At 44.8% G+C, this 14939-nt stretch overlaps 2 protein-coding genes across 2 annotated transcripts; both read right to left on the bottom strand.

Moving 5' to 3' along the window:
* Nucleotides 1-3434: 3434 nt before the first annotated feature.
* On the bottom strand, nucleotides 3435-5873 carry LOC117873615 (fatty acid-binding protein, adipocyte-like). The gene is made up of 4 exons (XM_034763191.1): nucleotides 5801-5873; nucleotides 4552-4724; nucleotides 4111-4212; nucleotides 3435-3485 (listed from the first exon to the last, which is right to left on the bottom strand). Exons 1-4 carry the CDS (start codon nucleotides 5871-5873, stop codon nucleotides 3435-3437), a joined length of 399 nt encoding a protein of 132 aa, XP_034619082.1.
* A 5021-nt stretch (nucleotides 5874-10894) lies between these two features.
* Nucleotides 10895-14256, bottom strand: LOC117873613 (fatty acid-binding protein, adipocyte-like). Its single transcript, XM_034763189.1, has 4 exons — nucleotides 14135-14256; nucleotides 13337-13509; nucleotides 12401-12502; nucleotides 10895-11069 (listed from the first exon to the last, which is right to left on the bottom strand). Exons 1-4 carry the CDS (start codon nucleotides 14205-14207, stop codon nucleotides 11019-11021), a joined length of 399 nt encoding a protein of 132 aa, XP_034619080.1. The 5' UTR covers nucleotides 14208-14256; the 3' UTR covers nucleotides 10895-11018.
* Nucleotides 14257-14939: the final 683 nt, after the last annotated feature.

Raw genomic sequence — 14939 nt, 5'->3', positions numbered from 1 at the left:
GGCAGTGGGGCTTTTCTGTAATAGTTTGCTCCCTTAGCCTTACGCCCTCCTGGGCTACCCAGAAGGCAGTGGGTTTGATGAGCCGCAGGTAGTAACGTCTACTTTCATTACTGTAGCAGGCATAGCCTGACCTGAGTAGGGTTACCATATTTCAGGTTCCCAAAAAGAGACACTGCCAGAGAAGGGAGGCAGGGAAGGAGCATTTGGGGAGTGGTGGAAGGGTATGTGTGTGTGTACTGTGAGGAAGTATTTGAGGGGTGCTGGAGGGGTGAGTGTACTGGGAGGGGGTATTTGGGGATGCTAGAGGTGCATGTGAACTGGGAGGGGTATTCAGGGAGTTCTGTGGGGGTACTGGAGGAGTGTGTTTGTACTAGGATAGGGTTTTGGAAGGTCCTGGTAGGGGGTGTGTGTGTGTGTGTACTGGGAGAGACACCTGGAAGCTGTTGGAGGGGATACCTGCAGCCTCACTCTCAAGGTGGGGGCCAGTGTCACTCCCTGTGACAGCAGCACGGTGGCTGGTGCAGGCCCCAGATGCAGCATCAGCCAGCGCCTCCCTGCAGGCCCCCTCCCCACACCTGGGAACTGGGACGGCAAGGTCTGGCAGCTGGAGGGAAGGGGCCAACTGGGGCATGAAGACAGCTCTTTCTGAGCTGCAACATTGGCTCACAAAAATCCCAGCCATTGCATCTTATTTGCAAAATCCATCCAGAGGATCAAAAATGAGGTCATGTCTGGGGAAACCTGGACATATGGTCACCCTATATTTGAGTTCCGTAGAACTCTTGTGTGATTGCCATCTGGTCCTGGTGACTTCTTATTGATTAATGTATCAATCTGTTCCAAAAGCCCCTCTGCCAACATCTCAATCTGGGGCAATTCCTCAGATTTGTCACCTAAAAAGAATGGTTCAAGTGTGGAAATCTCCCTCCCAGGATTTGACTTCCAATTTTAAGAAGTTATTGTGTCTTTTAATCTACTAAGAAGAGAGATTTTTAATGGTGGGTAGGTAGCCTTATAGCAACACCCAGCCATTGCTTTGTAATAGTCTACAGTTCAATTAGTAAGAATTTTAATAGGTTACTACAGACCTTTATGAATCCTCTACTAGAAAGAGTGTTTTTTCCATTACACTTAAAGATAGTTTTGTAAAAAGACGCAATGGAGCATATTTAAATTATTGAGAACAACCACTGCTTGCAAGACCCAAACCTACTGACGTTTTGGTCGTTCCTTTTTCACCATGGGTGTGTCTACACAGCAATTAAACATCCACAGCTGGCCCATGCGAGCTGATGCAGGCTCAGGCTACAGGGCTGTTTAATTGCAGTGTAGACATTTAGGTTTGGGCTGGTGGGTGGGCTCTAGGATCCCATGATGAAGGATCCCCAGTTTAGGATGCACTGTGGGCAGCTGGTATCGCAGGCCAGGGGAGGCTGAGCCTCCCTAAACAGCCGGGCATGGCCCCACCCACACTCTGCGCCAAGCCTCCTTCCCCCCACCCCCATGACCCCAATCCAGGCTGCTCCTCTTCCCTGAAGCGGGCTGGGACCCAAGAGACCTGGGGCCAGCGCTTAGGCCACAGCCTCAGGCTAGCCTCTCCAAACAGGCAGTTCATGTGCTACGTAGCAGGCTGACCATCTACACCACAGCAGCCCCATGTCAGTTGACAGAAGCACTTAAATGCACTTCAGCCTACTTGGTTTGTTTACACAGTTCATTATTAATTACAGTAGGGCTAGGATGTTTGGCTTGCTTAAACATTAGATACTAACTAGATCCCTCATGTATTCTAACCCCCTCTTGAAGTCTGTGGGCACAGCAGTCTGCCCCTCTCCCCATAAAAATCATAGAAACAAGAGATTTGCTAATTGTTGAAAGATGCACTCTTTTCCCTCATGGTCTAGAGTTATACTGAGTTAATGGATAAGCAGAACTGAGAGACTGAGCTAGTGATCTCAACTAGCAATTAAATAAAATTCATAGAATCAGAGGTAAGGCCAGAAGGAAACATCTAATCATTTGACCTATATACCACCGCCACCCTAACCCCAATTAGACAAAAAGTATTATAGCCCACAGCAGTCTGAAGATCTGTTTAGAGCAGCATTTTTCAGAGTGGGAGGTCAAGGTGGACAGTTATGATACAACAAATATTTCCAAAAACCCAGCAGCTTTTAGGATCTCAGAAACATGAAGCGCTGTTCACTCCTTTTGTGTTTGTACTTTGGCCTTTCCCTCCTGACTACACTGCTACAGGGTAACACAGCTTAAGAGGTGGTGAGGAACCAGATGCTGTGACCCCTTGGCTCCTTACCACTGAATGCACTCAATTGCCTCCTCACCATCTTTATTCTTTGATTTAAAGAAAGTTCCATTTCATCAATGCCTTGGGGATAAGAAATAGGCCTTATGTGATGTGTAGAAGGTGGACTCTGCCAAAAATTGGAGGATTGAAGAGATGATTCAAGCTTGCTTTGACGAAGAGGCCAGAGAAAGGACCTACTCCAAAGCCCTCATGTAAAGGTGGAGAAGCTCCAGTTTAGTGCATCTACTGACCACAGGTGTGACAGCTTAGTCTAAAGAGCTAGTTCTTATCTAATGAACTATATTCCAAACCGTTCTGGGATTGGATAAGTTGGAGCCCAGTAGTAGGAGAGAAGGTAGAAGTCTAGTCTCTCCTCCCAAAAACCAACCACCTGTTTTTTGTAGCAACACTGATCTCACCTCAGAGGACTGGGAACATAAGAAACTACAGCTGTTTTTGGAAGTCCTTGTTGGAGAAAGTTTGAAGACTTCCTGGGTTAGAGCTCCAGTACTGAATACAGCTTCAGGTTTCAGAAGGAGATCTTATATCCCCACACTCTGAATACATAAGACTAGCACACCTCAATTAAGGCAGAAATAAAAAATTCAAAGTCTCTTGTATAAGATAGCCCACAGAAGGGACATAATCTAGCTTTCCAGTAGATCCCCTATGAAGTGATTGACTCCATAACAGACCAGGACTAGTACAAACTTGGAAATTAACTCACCCCAGCCACTCCTGTTGACAGACCAAGTCCTTTCAGCATTTAATTTTTATGTAGAATGGTATTACTATATCTGTTACACCTCCAAGTAAATAACCACATTGTTTATAATTTAAGTGCAGATTGGCTGTGCACAAAAATGAGCATGCATATGTAGAATTATATTAACCACATTGTAATCTACAACACATTAACATTTGGTCAGAGACATTAATTATTTTGGAAGATTTTATTGAGCAACCACATTAACATTTCTGGTTACATTAGTGTTTGGAATTAGGATTCTGCACCCATTAGGCCTTTTCTTCAGGAAAAGAAACTAAGAAGCAGGAGAAGTGTAGTAGTTTCCTTGACCTGAACTCATTCTCAGACCAAGTTAGATACACTCCTGGACATGGAGTTTACTCATGCTCTCTCATAGACTCTAGTGCAAGTGATATTGTTCATGGTGTATTCCTGTAAGAAAAAGGAGTTTATTGAAACTCATGAACTATCAGTGAGATTCAGACTGCTGTTGAAATAAGAGCCAATCTTTTCTGCCCCCTCAGAACTATAGTAATAGTATTTTAGTAATTCCCTAGATACATATAGGGGTTCTTTGCCTTTTTCTTCAATTTAAGCAGAAGAGGGAAGGACAGTTTGTCCATTATTGCAATAAGACAATGGAGCTCATCACTTCATCTCAGCCTTCACCATCCCAAGATTGTGTCATGTTTAGGTAGTTCTCATTTGCTTCCATTTTGTTTATCTTACCCCACTTCCATTGGAGCATAGGTGCACTTTGACTACGCAATTCAAACAGGGTTTTTCTGGTTACAGCAGCAGTTTGGACAGTGCTGCCACCCATTCACCAGCTAATTCTTCCACAACATGGGACTGAGCTTTGCTTCCCATCCCAAGCTGGTATAGAGATTTGAGGCAGGTGGGGAATAGTTCCACACTAAATCATAGTCTAGGCAGTCAGAAGGAATGCAATTAAGTGGCTTTTTAGAAAGCCCTGGGTTTGCTTGAGTCAGCCCTGATGCAATTCCATTAAGATATAGTTAATACCACTAGCCAGTAGTCAAGTGATTTCACTCACCACAATCATCTTCCCATCTGTTAGTTTTCTCTTTATTGTGGTCTCTTTACCATCCCATTTCTGCACCTGAGTTAGTGAGCCGTCTTCCAAGGTGACAATGCTCTGCAGAGAGAGTAATTGACCAGAATCTGAGAGTTGGGGGGTGGGGAGAACAGTCTGACGTTTAGAACTAGAGAAGTCCCCCAGATGTTTCCAACTCAGCTATTTGTGTTTGTGTTAATACAAGAACACATGCTAGCAAAGTTGACTGCTCCCATTCTTGTTGTCTAACAGCAGGCACTGATGGTTAAAAATGAGTTAGAGATTTTAAATGGTATTTAACCCAGAACCAAGTTTCACATTCCCTGAACCCTTTGTTTAAATAGGGCACTTTCTCCCTTCAGTTTGTTTCTCTTCAATGGAGTAATGGGAATGAAGAATGAATGCTGCTTTAGTACTCACCTTGGTTTTCCTGTCATCTGCTGTGGTTTCCTCAAACTCCTCTCCCAACTTGAAGGAGACCTCAGTACTTTTAAAAGTACTCTCTGTTTTGATGGTTATCACATCACCATCCATGCTGATGGTCACAGTGGGTTTGGCCAGGCTGCCCAGTGTCCTGGTGGCTAAACCCACACCTGCAGAGGCACAAGACACATTCACCATCAGGAACCAAGACATTTCTTTAAAGTGTCTATCCTCTCTGTGTGGGACATTCCAAACACATGTTGGGAGTTCAGGCTCAATGCCTCATCTGATCTGAATGTTTCTAGCCACCTGACAACCAGGCTACTTAGACCTCTTATTTATACAGAAGACAGGCCTGTAAAACACACACACACCATCAGCAGCCAACAAACTCTGTCCCACATGGAATCTAGAAAGAGCTGGTGTAGGGAGGTCAGCTTTATGAGCTTTGCATTTTCAGTTTAAAGGTACATTCTGCTGCTACAGTTCTCTCAGCAAAGCACTAATTGCAGGGTAGAAGTCTTTAACCCAATCAGTGAACCCCAAAGCTATGCAGGTTTTAGATTGGAACCCTAAAAGAGGGTAAATTATAGCTCAGCTGTTAGCCATCTACTGCTTCACCTAAGCACTCTGGTCCCAGGAATAGTAAGTTATTAGTGATATTGCTGTCTCTGATACCAACATCCACATTTTGGTCTCTTACAACAGAAAATTTAAGACAATGCCATTGAATCCCTCCGGATGTACACCAGCATAGATCAAAACAAGATTTAGCCTTCAGTTTTTTAGCTTCCATTGCTTTATAGTGGTAGATGCTAGGAGCCAGAGCCTGCCCTTTTATGTCCCCATTATCAAGACAGAAAGTGGCCATCCAATATTAAATAAGACTTTCTCTACACGTACTACTGAACAAGCAAATTACACCTACAATGTTATAGCAGCAGCTTCTTCCCTTTCAATCCTAATCCCCTGCCTAAGAAGATGCAAGGTCAGAATCTTATAAAAATCTAGGAAGACACAGTAGGTATTTCTAGTTAACTGAAGCAACTTTTTTTTTTTTTTTTTTTAATAAAGGAATTTAAACTCTGATACAGCCTCATTTTTTCCTTATTGAGTACTAGGGAACTACATAAGCAAGAGTCCCTAAGAACAATGAAAGAAATCCCAAGACAGAGTATGTGGCTAGTTACACTTTCCTTGCTGAACAATGGGACATCCCCAAATATCACAGTATCATTTTTCTCACCCAGTTCTTTCATATAGTCCTCAAATTTTTCACTGGAGACAAACTTCCAGATTCCCACAAACTGGTCACACATTCTGTAGGACTTGTTAAGTAACACACCACAGGGAAAAGTCAGCAACTCTCAGTGAGAAGGAGCAAAAGAAAATGGAGAAACTACCTTAGATAGCTTCTTTATAAAGATGGCCTGAACATGTGATTATCTGGGGCTGACCAATGGGAACTGAAGTGTTTTTGGAGAATCCATTCCAGGACCAGATTACATCAGAGGCTCCATTTCTTTTAGCGCAAAACCCCAATCAAAAGTGGTAGCAACACCTTAAAGTTGAATGAATTATCCTAACAGGATCCTGACATTTTGATAACATCTTAAAGTCCAAACACACCATGTTTCATAGCTTCAAAAAAAATTTCCCCAACAGAAGAACTTCTTACCTGCTTTGCTAAATGAGAGCAGCAGTAGTTTTAAAGGAACACCAGAATTAACAAAGAAGGCTACAGTACACCAATAAACAGCAAAATGGGTGTTAGTGGGTCTTTCCCGTATCAACATAACAACAAAAGAAAATGGGTATTTGAAAAAACAACAGAATATTAATTTTAAAACTTCATTGTGTCTGAGATTATTTTACCTACTACAGAGACAATTACTCCTAAGATTCTTATAAATGAAAGAGGTTAAACTAATATTTTATCTGTTTATTGTTTGATTGCTTTGTTCATTGGACAACACTTTATGCATAGTCAGTTCCATTTGTTGTTTGTGTGCATCTCTCACAGAGCACTAGGGGAGAACAAGACATTTAAAAAACTAGGGACATGTGGCTTTAAAAGTACAAACGTGGCTGGGTGACCTGGGAATACATTGTAGCTGTGACAACATTTAATTTATTGTCAAGTAGACATTGTCCTTCCAACAGGTGACAAAGTCTACAGCAGGAGGCATATAAGGCAAGGCAGAGCAATGAGATCAGACAAACCCCTTGACTGCTTCAAATGAAGTCTGCGGTCCCAGGGTGTCCAAAAAGAATACAGGTATTGATGTCTTTGGGACTGGAGACGGGGACCATAAAGATGCTGCTGCTCTTGCGGCCATATTAATGGAGCTAGTGACTTCAGAGTTCTGCCCCCAAAAGGCCCTATGGAGGAGGCAGATAGTACTTGGGGCTGAATTATGGTGTTTACTTCTGAGACCTGGAGCAACATCACTGGCAAAACTCCCATTGATTCAATGGGGCCAGGATTTCATGCTTGGTATCAATGGGCTGCCTGTATTTCTGGCCCTGGTGGAGGAAGGTAGTGGGGCATGAAGATTTTTGATTCTACTATATTTTAAAAACAGTTTTCATTTTTATGGGTGTCTTAGTGCAGGATTGATGGCTGTACCAGCAATATACACATGAGGAATGGAAGATGAGATGCTGCAAAATGTAAAAGGAGTAAGCAGTGGGATTTGGCATACACCTTGCTAGATCTGTGCTTTCTTTCCTTATCTCTAAATCTTTTTTTCTTTTAAAAAAATTCTATCACCAGTTCTGTGATCACTTTTCCAAGAAATGGAGTGATCTTTGCAGTTGCAGATGGACAATTTTTCAAATCACATGGTGTCGTATGTCTCATGGCCACTCCTCTGCAGATTCACACATGGGGAAATTCTTGCTGTGTCATCTCCTGGTAAAATCCAGCATCAGGGTGAGCTGAGATAACACACTATTGGTTGCTTTTGGTGTTGGAAGCACCTTTCCTGCCTTGTACAAAAGGCAGAAAAATCATAAGAGGAAAAGGCGAGGGAGGCCACTTGCTGTCAAACAGCTACTAGATGAGTGTGTATTTTTTAAAAAACAAAATAAAGCATTAATGTGTTAGGGTGGAAGTAGAATCCAAGTGGTGGACTATAAAGGGAACAAAGGAAACTGGAGAAGCAGGGAACTGAAGCCTAGAGTTTGTGTTCTGCATTACCTCAGGAAATTTACTTCTGGCCACTCTTTTAAAAGACAACTGGAAAAGTAAGTCATAGCCTACAAGTTATCCTATCACCATAGTGGAATGCTCTGCTGGTAAAGGGGAGGATGAACACACTAGAGAAACACCCCTAAACAAACTTCTATGATCCAAATATTTTACATTTAGTTGAAGTGTGATAGCTAAGAATCCTACAGTCCCATGACCTTTTCAGGATATTGAGTAACTCAAGATGTAAGAACAAGAGAAAGAATCACACCTGATTCAGATATGCCAATATTCAGAGAATGGGAGGTATGTAAGTAACCAGTGTACAGTTCATTTTCCACAGCATTTTGGAAACTGATTGTTAGCTTTAGGGGATCTTGCTGCTCTAGTTTGGTTTTGTTTAGATCTAAGCTGAGCTGCAAACTGTTGGAATTTTACAGAGAATCATAGAAAATTAGGGTTGGAAGAGACAGCAGGAGGTCATCTAGTCCAACCCCCTGCTCAAAGCAGGACCAACCCCAACTAAATCATCCCAGCCAGGGTTTTGTCAAGCCTTACCTTAAAAACCTCTAAGGAAGGAGATTCCACCACCTCCCATTTCACCATCCTCCTAGGGAAATAGTTTTTCCTAATATCCAACCTAGACCTCCCCCACTGCAACTTGAGATGATTACTCCTTGTTCTGTCATCTGCCACCACTGAGAACAGCCTAGCTCCATCCTCTTTGAAATCCCTCTTCAGGTAGCTGAAGGCTGCTATCAAATCCCCTCTCACTCTTCCCCAGACTAAACAAGCCCAGTTCCCTTAGCCTCTCCTCAGAAATAATGTGCCCCACTCCCTTAATCATTTTGGTTGCCCTCCACTGGACTCTCTCCAATTTGTCCACATCCTTTCTGTAGTGGGGGCCCCAAAACTGGACACAATACTCCATATGTGGCCTCACCAGTGCCAAAAAGAGGGGAATAATCACTTTCCTTGATCTACTAGCAATGCTCCTACTAATGCAGCCTAATATGCCATTAGCCTTCTTGGCAACAAGGGCACACTGTTGACTCATATCCAACTTCTTGTTCACTGTAATCCCCAGGTCCTTTTCTGCAGAACTGCCACTTAGCCAGTCGGGCCCCAGCCTGTAGCAGTGCATGGGATTCTTCCATACTAAGTGCAGGACTCTCCACTTGTCCTTATTGAACCTCATCAGATTTCTTTTGGCCCAATCCTCCAATTTGTCTAGGTCCCTCTGGGCCCTATCCCTACCCTCCAGCATATCTACCTCTCCCCACAGCTTAGCATCATCTACAAGCTTTCTAAGGGTACAATCCATACCATCACCCAGATCATTAATGAACAAAACTGGCCCCGGGACCAACCCCGGGGGCACTCTGCTTGATACCAGCTGCCAACTAGACATTGAGCTGTTGATCACTATCTGTTGAGCCTGATGATCTAGCCAGCTTTCTATCCACCGTATAGTCCATTTATCCAATGCAGACTTCTTTAACTTGCTGGCAAGAATATGGTGGGTGACCGTATCAAGAGCTTTGCTGGAGTCAAGGTAGCTCATGTCCACCACTTTCCCCATATTGAAAGAGCCAGTTATCTCATTGTAGAAGGTTGGTCAGGCATAACTTGCCCTTGTGAATCCATGGTAACTGTTCCTAAACTGTTCTTTTCCTCCAAGTGCTTCATAATGTATTTGCTTATTGCAGTAGAGTTATACTTGCTTTCCAGTTAGCACCTTACATGTGTAACTGTGTTGGACTATTTGCCTGATTACACTCTTAAAGTTCCATGGCTAGATACTGTTTGGAGTAAAACAGGTGTCTGATCCCACAGCTCAGGTACTATGGAACTTAACTTGGAGGAGCTTCTCCACTTGTAGGTTGGGAAATTGATCTATTTGAGAACTGCCATCACATAGCTCTTTGATAAAGATGACAATTGCTGAGGAAGCAAGTGTTTTTGCTTTAGCTAGAACAGCAGTGTCAGTCATTGCAATATTATGTGCCATTACTAGAATCACAGGGGTTAAGGCTAGAGGATCCACCAGATCATCTGATCTTATCTCTGCTCTATCACAGACCACCACTCAGCACCTACACATTTAACCCAAAAACTGAATAGTTTGGTCTGATTTACAGCCCTGGGGAGACTAGACTTATGCACCACAGGCAGGGAACAGGAGGGACAGAGTTACACCAGCACCCAAGCCCCCCCACAATGCCAGGGAAATGAAGTGAGATATACCCAAATAATCCTGGCAAGTGACCCACTCCTATATGCTGCAGAGGAAGGCAACCTTCTCTTGCCTCCCACACCAGGTCAATGCCATTCTAACCTCACATACGGCAATCAGCTAGACCGAGAATGTGAGCAAGAACCAGCCAGCCAAGTAGAGAGACTGCTCATCAGTGCAACCTCAGAGCCCTGGCCCTCCCCATCAAGCATCCCATCCCCAGTGTCCCCTGGCCATCCCTGAGGCTTCAGAGGAAGCAAATTAAAAAAAAAAAAAAAAAAAAAAAAAACCACACCCCACACCCCCCCCCCCCCCCCCCCACCCCCCACCCCCACCCCCCCCCCCCCCCCCCCCCCCCCCCCCCCCCCCCCCCCCCCCCCCCCCCCCCCCCCCCCCCCCCCCCCCCCCCCCCCCCCCCCCCCCCCCCCACCCCCCCCCCCCCCNNNCCCCCCCCCCCCCCCACACACACACACACACCCAACACACCCTCTCCAGAATACATTGTGGGGAATTGTGTAGAGGGAGGGAAGAAAAATCCCTTTTGACCCCTGCAGGCAGCCAGCTGAAACCCTGCAGCATGAGTTTAGGAACATAAAACAAACTGGAAGTGAGCCTAGGGCTGTTGATTCCCCACCCCTCTACCATCACTAGCAATGACTGTGACAGGGTTTATGGTCCTAGTGGGATAATAAATAAAATAAAAAAAAAAAAAAAACACACCAAACACACACACCACACAAAATTAAAACCACCCCCACACCAAACCTAAATCTTTACTACTGCTGGATAATGGTAGTTTGTATTTCAGTGCTATTTTAGACTGACAGAGTCAGCTAAGAGTAGACAATTCCACCATGTGTTCAGAAGTGATTTATTTAGTAGCCACAGACACCAATATTTCAAGTTAGTTACAGAACTGCTTTGAATGCATTTGTTTCCCCAAGGTGAAGCAAGCAGACAGCAGTGTAGTGCAGCTACAGTCCCTGAACGGATTCTCAGCAGCAAGTTCTGATCCGGTGTGGAGATGGGAATTCCTCAGGCCCTCTCATAGACTCTAGTGCAGGTGACATTATTCATGGTGCATTCCTAGGGCGGGAGAAAATAAAATTGATTGAAACTTCTGAAATATCACACCAGAATTTTATGAGTCTAAGTAGGGCAAGGATGTTGGTCATTTCTCAGAGTCAAAAGTGTTTATTTAGTGCCCATCACTATGATATTCATGTCATCAGAAAGAGAAACCAGACATTTCTTGCCTCCAGGAATTCTTTAGTGTTAGCTGCTCACTAAATATACTCTACTTCTCTGCCTAGTGCACTTGATTGGCAGGGCTCCCATCTTCCCCTACCTTTCTGTTCATCACTTAGCACAGAGGTGGGCAAACTATGGGACCTGTGGGATCCTCCTGCCTGACCCCTGAGCTCCTGTCGAGGGAGGCTAGCCCCCAGCCCCTCCCCTGCTGTGCTCCCTCCCCTGCAGCCTCAGCTTGCTTGCTCTGCCGCCAGCACAATGCTCTGGGCTGCAAGCTCCTGGAGCAGCACAGCTGCAGTGCCGGGGCCTGACCTGGTGCTGTGGCGTAGCTGGCTCCAGCCGGGCAGCGTGGCTGTTGTGCGGCCAGCCACCAGTACTCCAGGCAGCGTGGTAAGGGAGCAGGGGGAGGGGTTGGATAGAGGGCAGGGGAGTTTGGGGTGGTGGTCAGAGGGCAGGGAATGGGGGGGTTGAATGGGGGCAGGCAGGGAGGAGAGGGGGGTTGGATGGGGCAGAAGGGGCAGGGATTCTGAGGGGGGCAGTCAGGAATGAGACCGGGGTTGGATGGGGGCGACAGGGGGCAGTCAGAGGCAGGGATTCTGGGGGCTCTCAGGACAGGGAATGGGGGGGAAGGGAGGGTTGGATGGGACAGGAGTCCCAGAAGGCCATCAGGGGGTGATAAGCAGGAGAGGTTGGATAGGGGGCAAGGGCCAGGCCACGCCTGGCCTGACTGTTTGGGGAGGCACACCCTCCCTTAACTGGCCCTCCGTACAATTTCAGAAACCCAACGCAGCCCTCAGGCCAAAAAGTTTGCCAGCCCCTGACTTAGCAGCTAATACAATGACACAGTCCATAGGTGCTGGAAGTAGGGATGCTGCTGCATCCCCTGGCTTTAAGTGGCTTCAATTATATATGGGGTTACAGTTTGGTTCAATGGGTCTCAGCACCTGCACTATACAAGTTGTTCCAGCACCGCGATACAGAGCTTGATTTGTGATCTCTTTAGGGCTCTCCACCAGTTTTATTTCAAGTGAAACTTCCCTACATTGTATTTTTTACATTCCTCATGTTCCCCATCATAAGTCACAGCAGCATTTAGTCTGTGCTTTTCTATTTCAAAAGAATTTAATGCTCAGATGAGGGGGTTAAAGAAAAAAAATTGAACTAACCATAACCATCTTCCCATCCACCAGCGCTCTCTTTATTGTGGTCTGTTTGCCATCCCACTTCTGCACCTGAGTCAGAGAGCCATTGTCCAAGATTACAGTGCTCTGTCAAGACAAGAGAAGCAAATGGACTCTGGGATATTCTGACGGGACACTCAGTCTCTCCTGTTGCAGCTATTCTACTTCAAATAAATATTAATTGGGACAACAGAGTGAGTCTCATTTGGCCAAGTACTTGGGGCACTCACCTGAGTGGTGGGAGATGCCTGTACAAAGCCCTTCTTCTCAGGCCAGGTGTGTGTGGGGAATTTCAACTGAAGTCTCCCACATCCCTAACTCCTGGGCTAAGGAAGGTTGCTGCCACCACTGCCACTTCTTCCTCCCCAAACCATTCTGGCAATAGGGCAGCTTGGGCACCTAAGCCATCAACTTTGGGAGAGGGGTTCCAGCTGTGGGCTGCAAGCAGGCGATAAGCACCTCCCTGACCCAGACATAGGCACCCAATTCTGTGAGAGGGAGGGACCTTACAACACACCCTTCTCATCATAGTTTCCCATTGGCTAGCTTAGGCTGTTCACTGCCTACCATGCTAGTTTCTGTGGATCCCATTCTGAGGTGCTGGTCTCTGCTCTCATTATATAGGGAGCCTAGGTACTTAATTCCTGCGATTCACAAAGCCTGAGTTTTCTGGTTGCCTAGACATTAGACCTGGATCCTCAAAGAGACTTAGATGTTGAAATGCCTTAGAAGAGGGGTGGGATTTAGTTTGTGGGTTCACAGTGGGCACATGATTGCCCTAGAGTCAGCCATGGGATCCCCCATACTTATGGGAATTGGGGAAAAGGAAGAAAGCCATATCAAGACAAAAATAATCATGAGGCAAGAAAGGAAACAAACCCAGGTGTCCTTTGCAGGACATCCTGAAGGATTAGCCCTCACCATGGTTTTCCTGTCATCTGCTGTGGTTTCTTCAAACTCTTCCCCCAGCTTGAAGGAGATCTCTGTGTTTTTAAAGGTGCTCTCTGTTTTGATGGTTATTACGTCATCATTGATGCTGATGATCACAGTGGGCTTGGCCAGGCTGCCAAGTTTCCTAGTCGTAAAACCCACCCCTTGAAAAGAAAAGCACAAGTTAACAGCTTGGATTTTACATGCACATCCAGAAGGGAGACATAGCTTACTACAACTTGCTGAAGAGGTCTGTGGATGTAGTAGACGCTCTCTCACGAGCACCTGAATGGGCGCTAACTGAAGTACCGAGGAGATCACAGAGATTAGCAGAAATACAGAAAGAGGGGAAATCTAGGTGGTAAAAAAACTGTCATACCTGGGTATCAGTCATTCACATAGTTACATTAGGGCCCTCATAACTTTTATTGCATATTAGTGAGCATTAATGCATGGGTTCTACAAGCAACTCATTCAGAGGACTGATAGTCAAGAAAGCATTATCAGTAGATAACAGCCCCAGGCAGATTCAAACAGTATCTTCCCCTTATTAGGAAAAGGGAGAGAACATCATCATCTGAATCATTAGCTAGAAAGAAATATTTGTAAAATATAAAGAAAAGCCAGGAACTATGTTCTATTATCCCAAATCCAAATAAGCATCAGCAATCTAAAGTGAAGCAACCATGAGTAGAAAACTAAGTTGAGTAAATAAATGGAATTAAATACATTCTCAGAATCATCTATTAAGAGAGAGATTTCCTACTTGAATTAAAGTATACTCCTTACCCAGTTCTTTCATATAGCTGTCAAAGTTTTCACTAGAAATGAGTTTCCAGGTTCCTAAAAATAACTCACACATGATATAGACTGTAGTTGATACTATTACTAACCAAAAAAATTATTCTCTCTCAAAGATCTGAAGCTATTATAAGCTACCTAAGCTCAATAGCTTCCTTTTAAAGATGCCCTGAACATGTGATACTCAACAACATCCAATCAGGAGAGGCAATGCAAAGACACCAATCATTTCCCTTTTATTTCTTTGAGCATAAACTAAAATCCTTACAGCTGGCAGAGTTCACAAGGGAAGTTGTTCAGTAAAGGATGTTAGTCCCAAAGGTAGCTTCTAAATAAAATTGAGTTTTTTCAATAGTGGGACACAGTAAAAAACAGAAGAATCAGCTTTCCCCAATTAGAGAGGGATCAGCTGTAAAGAGACCTGTCAGTTTTTGTAGATTTAGGAAGTCCCGTCCTGATTTGCCTGTGAGGCCGACACCAGGCTTGATTACTGCTGTGGTGATACTTCCTGACTCCTAGCAAGTACTTCCCTCTAAACTGATCAAGATCTGATTGCTCTCAAACCTGGCTCCACCAACATCTTATATTCTCCCTGCCATGAGTACAGTGCTCAAACGGGGTGTGTTTGTGTGATTTACTTCAACTTTTTGTCAATTTTTCCCCCACCTAGCTGCAGTGAAGAGGGCTGCTCTGCCATTACCACATATGACCCTCAATACGCGCATCAATTAGGAATTCTCTCAATCTCTCCAATTCATTCCACCTGCAAGTCCTAGCCACTACTAATGTCCTC

This window comes from Trachemys scripta, chromosome 2 (assembly GCF_013100865.1).
Source record: "Trachemys scripta elegans isolate TJP31775 chromosome 2, CAS_Tse_1.0, whole genome shotgun sequence".
NCBI classification, from domain to species: domain Eukaryota; kingdom Metazoa; phylum Chordata; order Testudines; family Emydidae; genus Trachemys; species Trachemys scripta.
The sequence above is the reverse complement of the archived record's forward strand: the minus strand, read 5'-3'. Positions and strand labels throughout refer to the sequence as shown.

Coding starts and splice junctions, on each gene's coding strand:
- LOC117873613 (XM_034763189.1), bottom strand. CDS start 14,207: ATGTGTGAGTTATTTTTAGGAACCTGGAAACTCATTTCTAGTGAAAAC. Junction 13,510..14,134: donor CAGCTATATGAAAGAACTGG/GTAAGGAGTATA, acceptor TTTCTTTTCAAG/GGGTGGGTTTTACGACTAGG. Junction 12,503..13,336: donor CAGATGACAGGAAAACCATG/GTGAGGGCTAAT, acceptor TTGTCTTGACAG/AGCACTGTAATCTTGGACAA.
- LOC117873615 (XM_034763191.1), bottom strand. CDS start 5,873: ATGTGTGACCAGTTTGTGGGAATCTGGAAGTTTGTCTCCAGTGAAAAA. Junction 4,725..5,800: donor GGACTATATGAAAGAACTGG/GTGAGAAAAATG, acceptor GTGCCTCTGCAG/GTGTGGGTTTAGCCACCAGG. Junction 3,486..4,110: donor CAGATGGGAAGATGATTGTG/GTGAGTGAAATC, acceptor TTTTTCTTACAG/GAATACACCATGAACAATAT.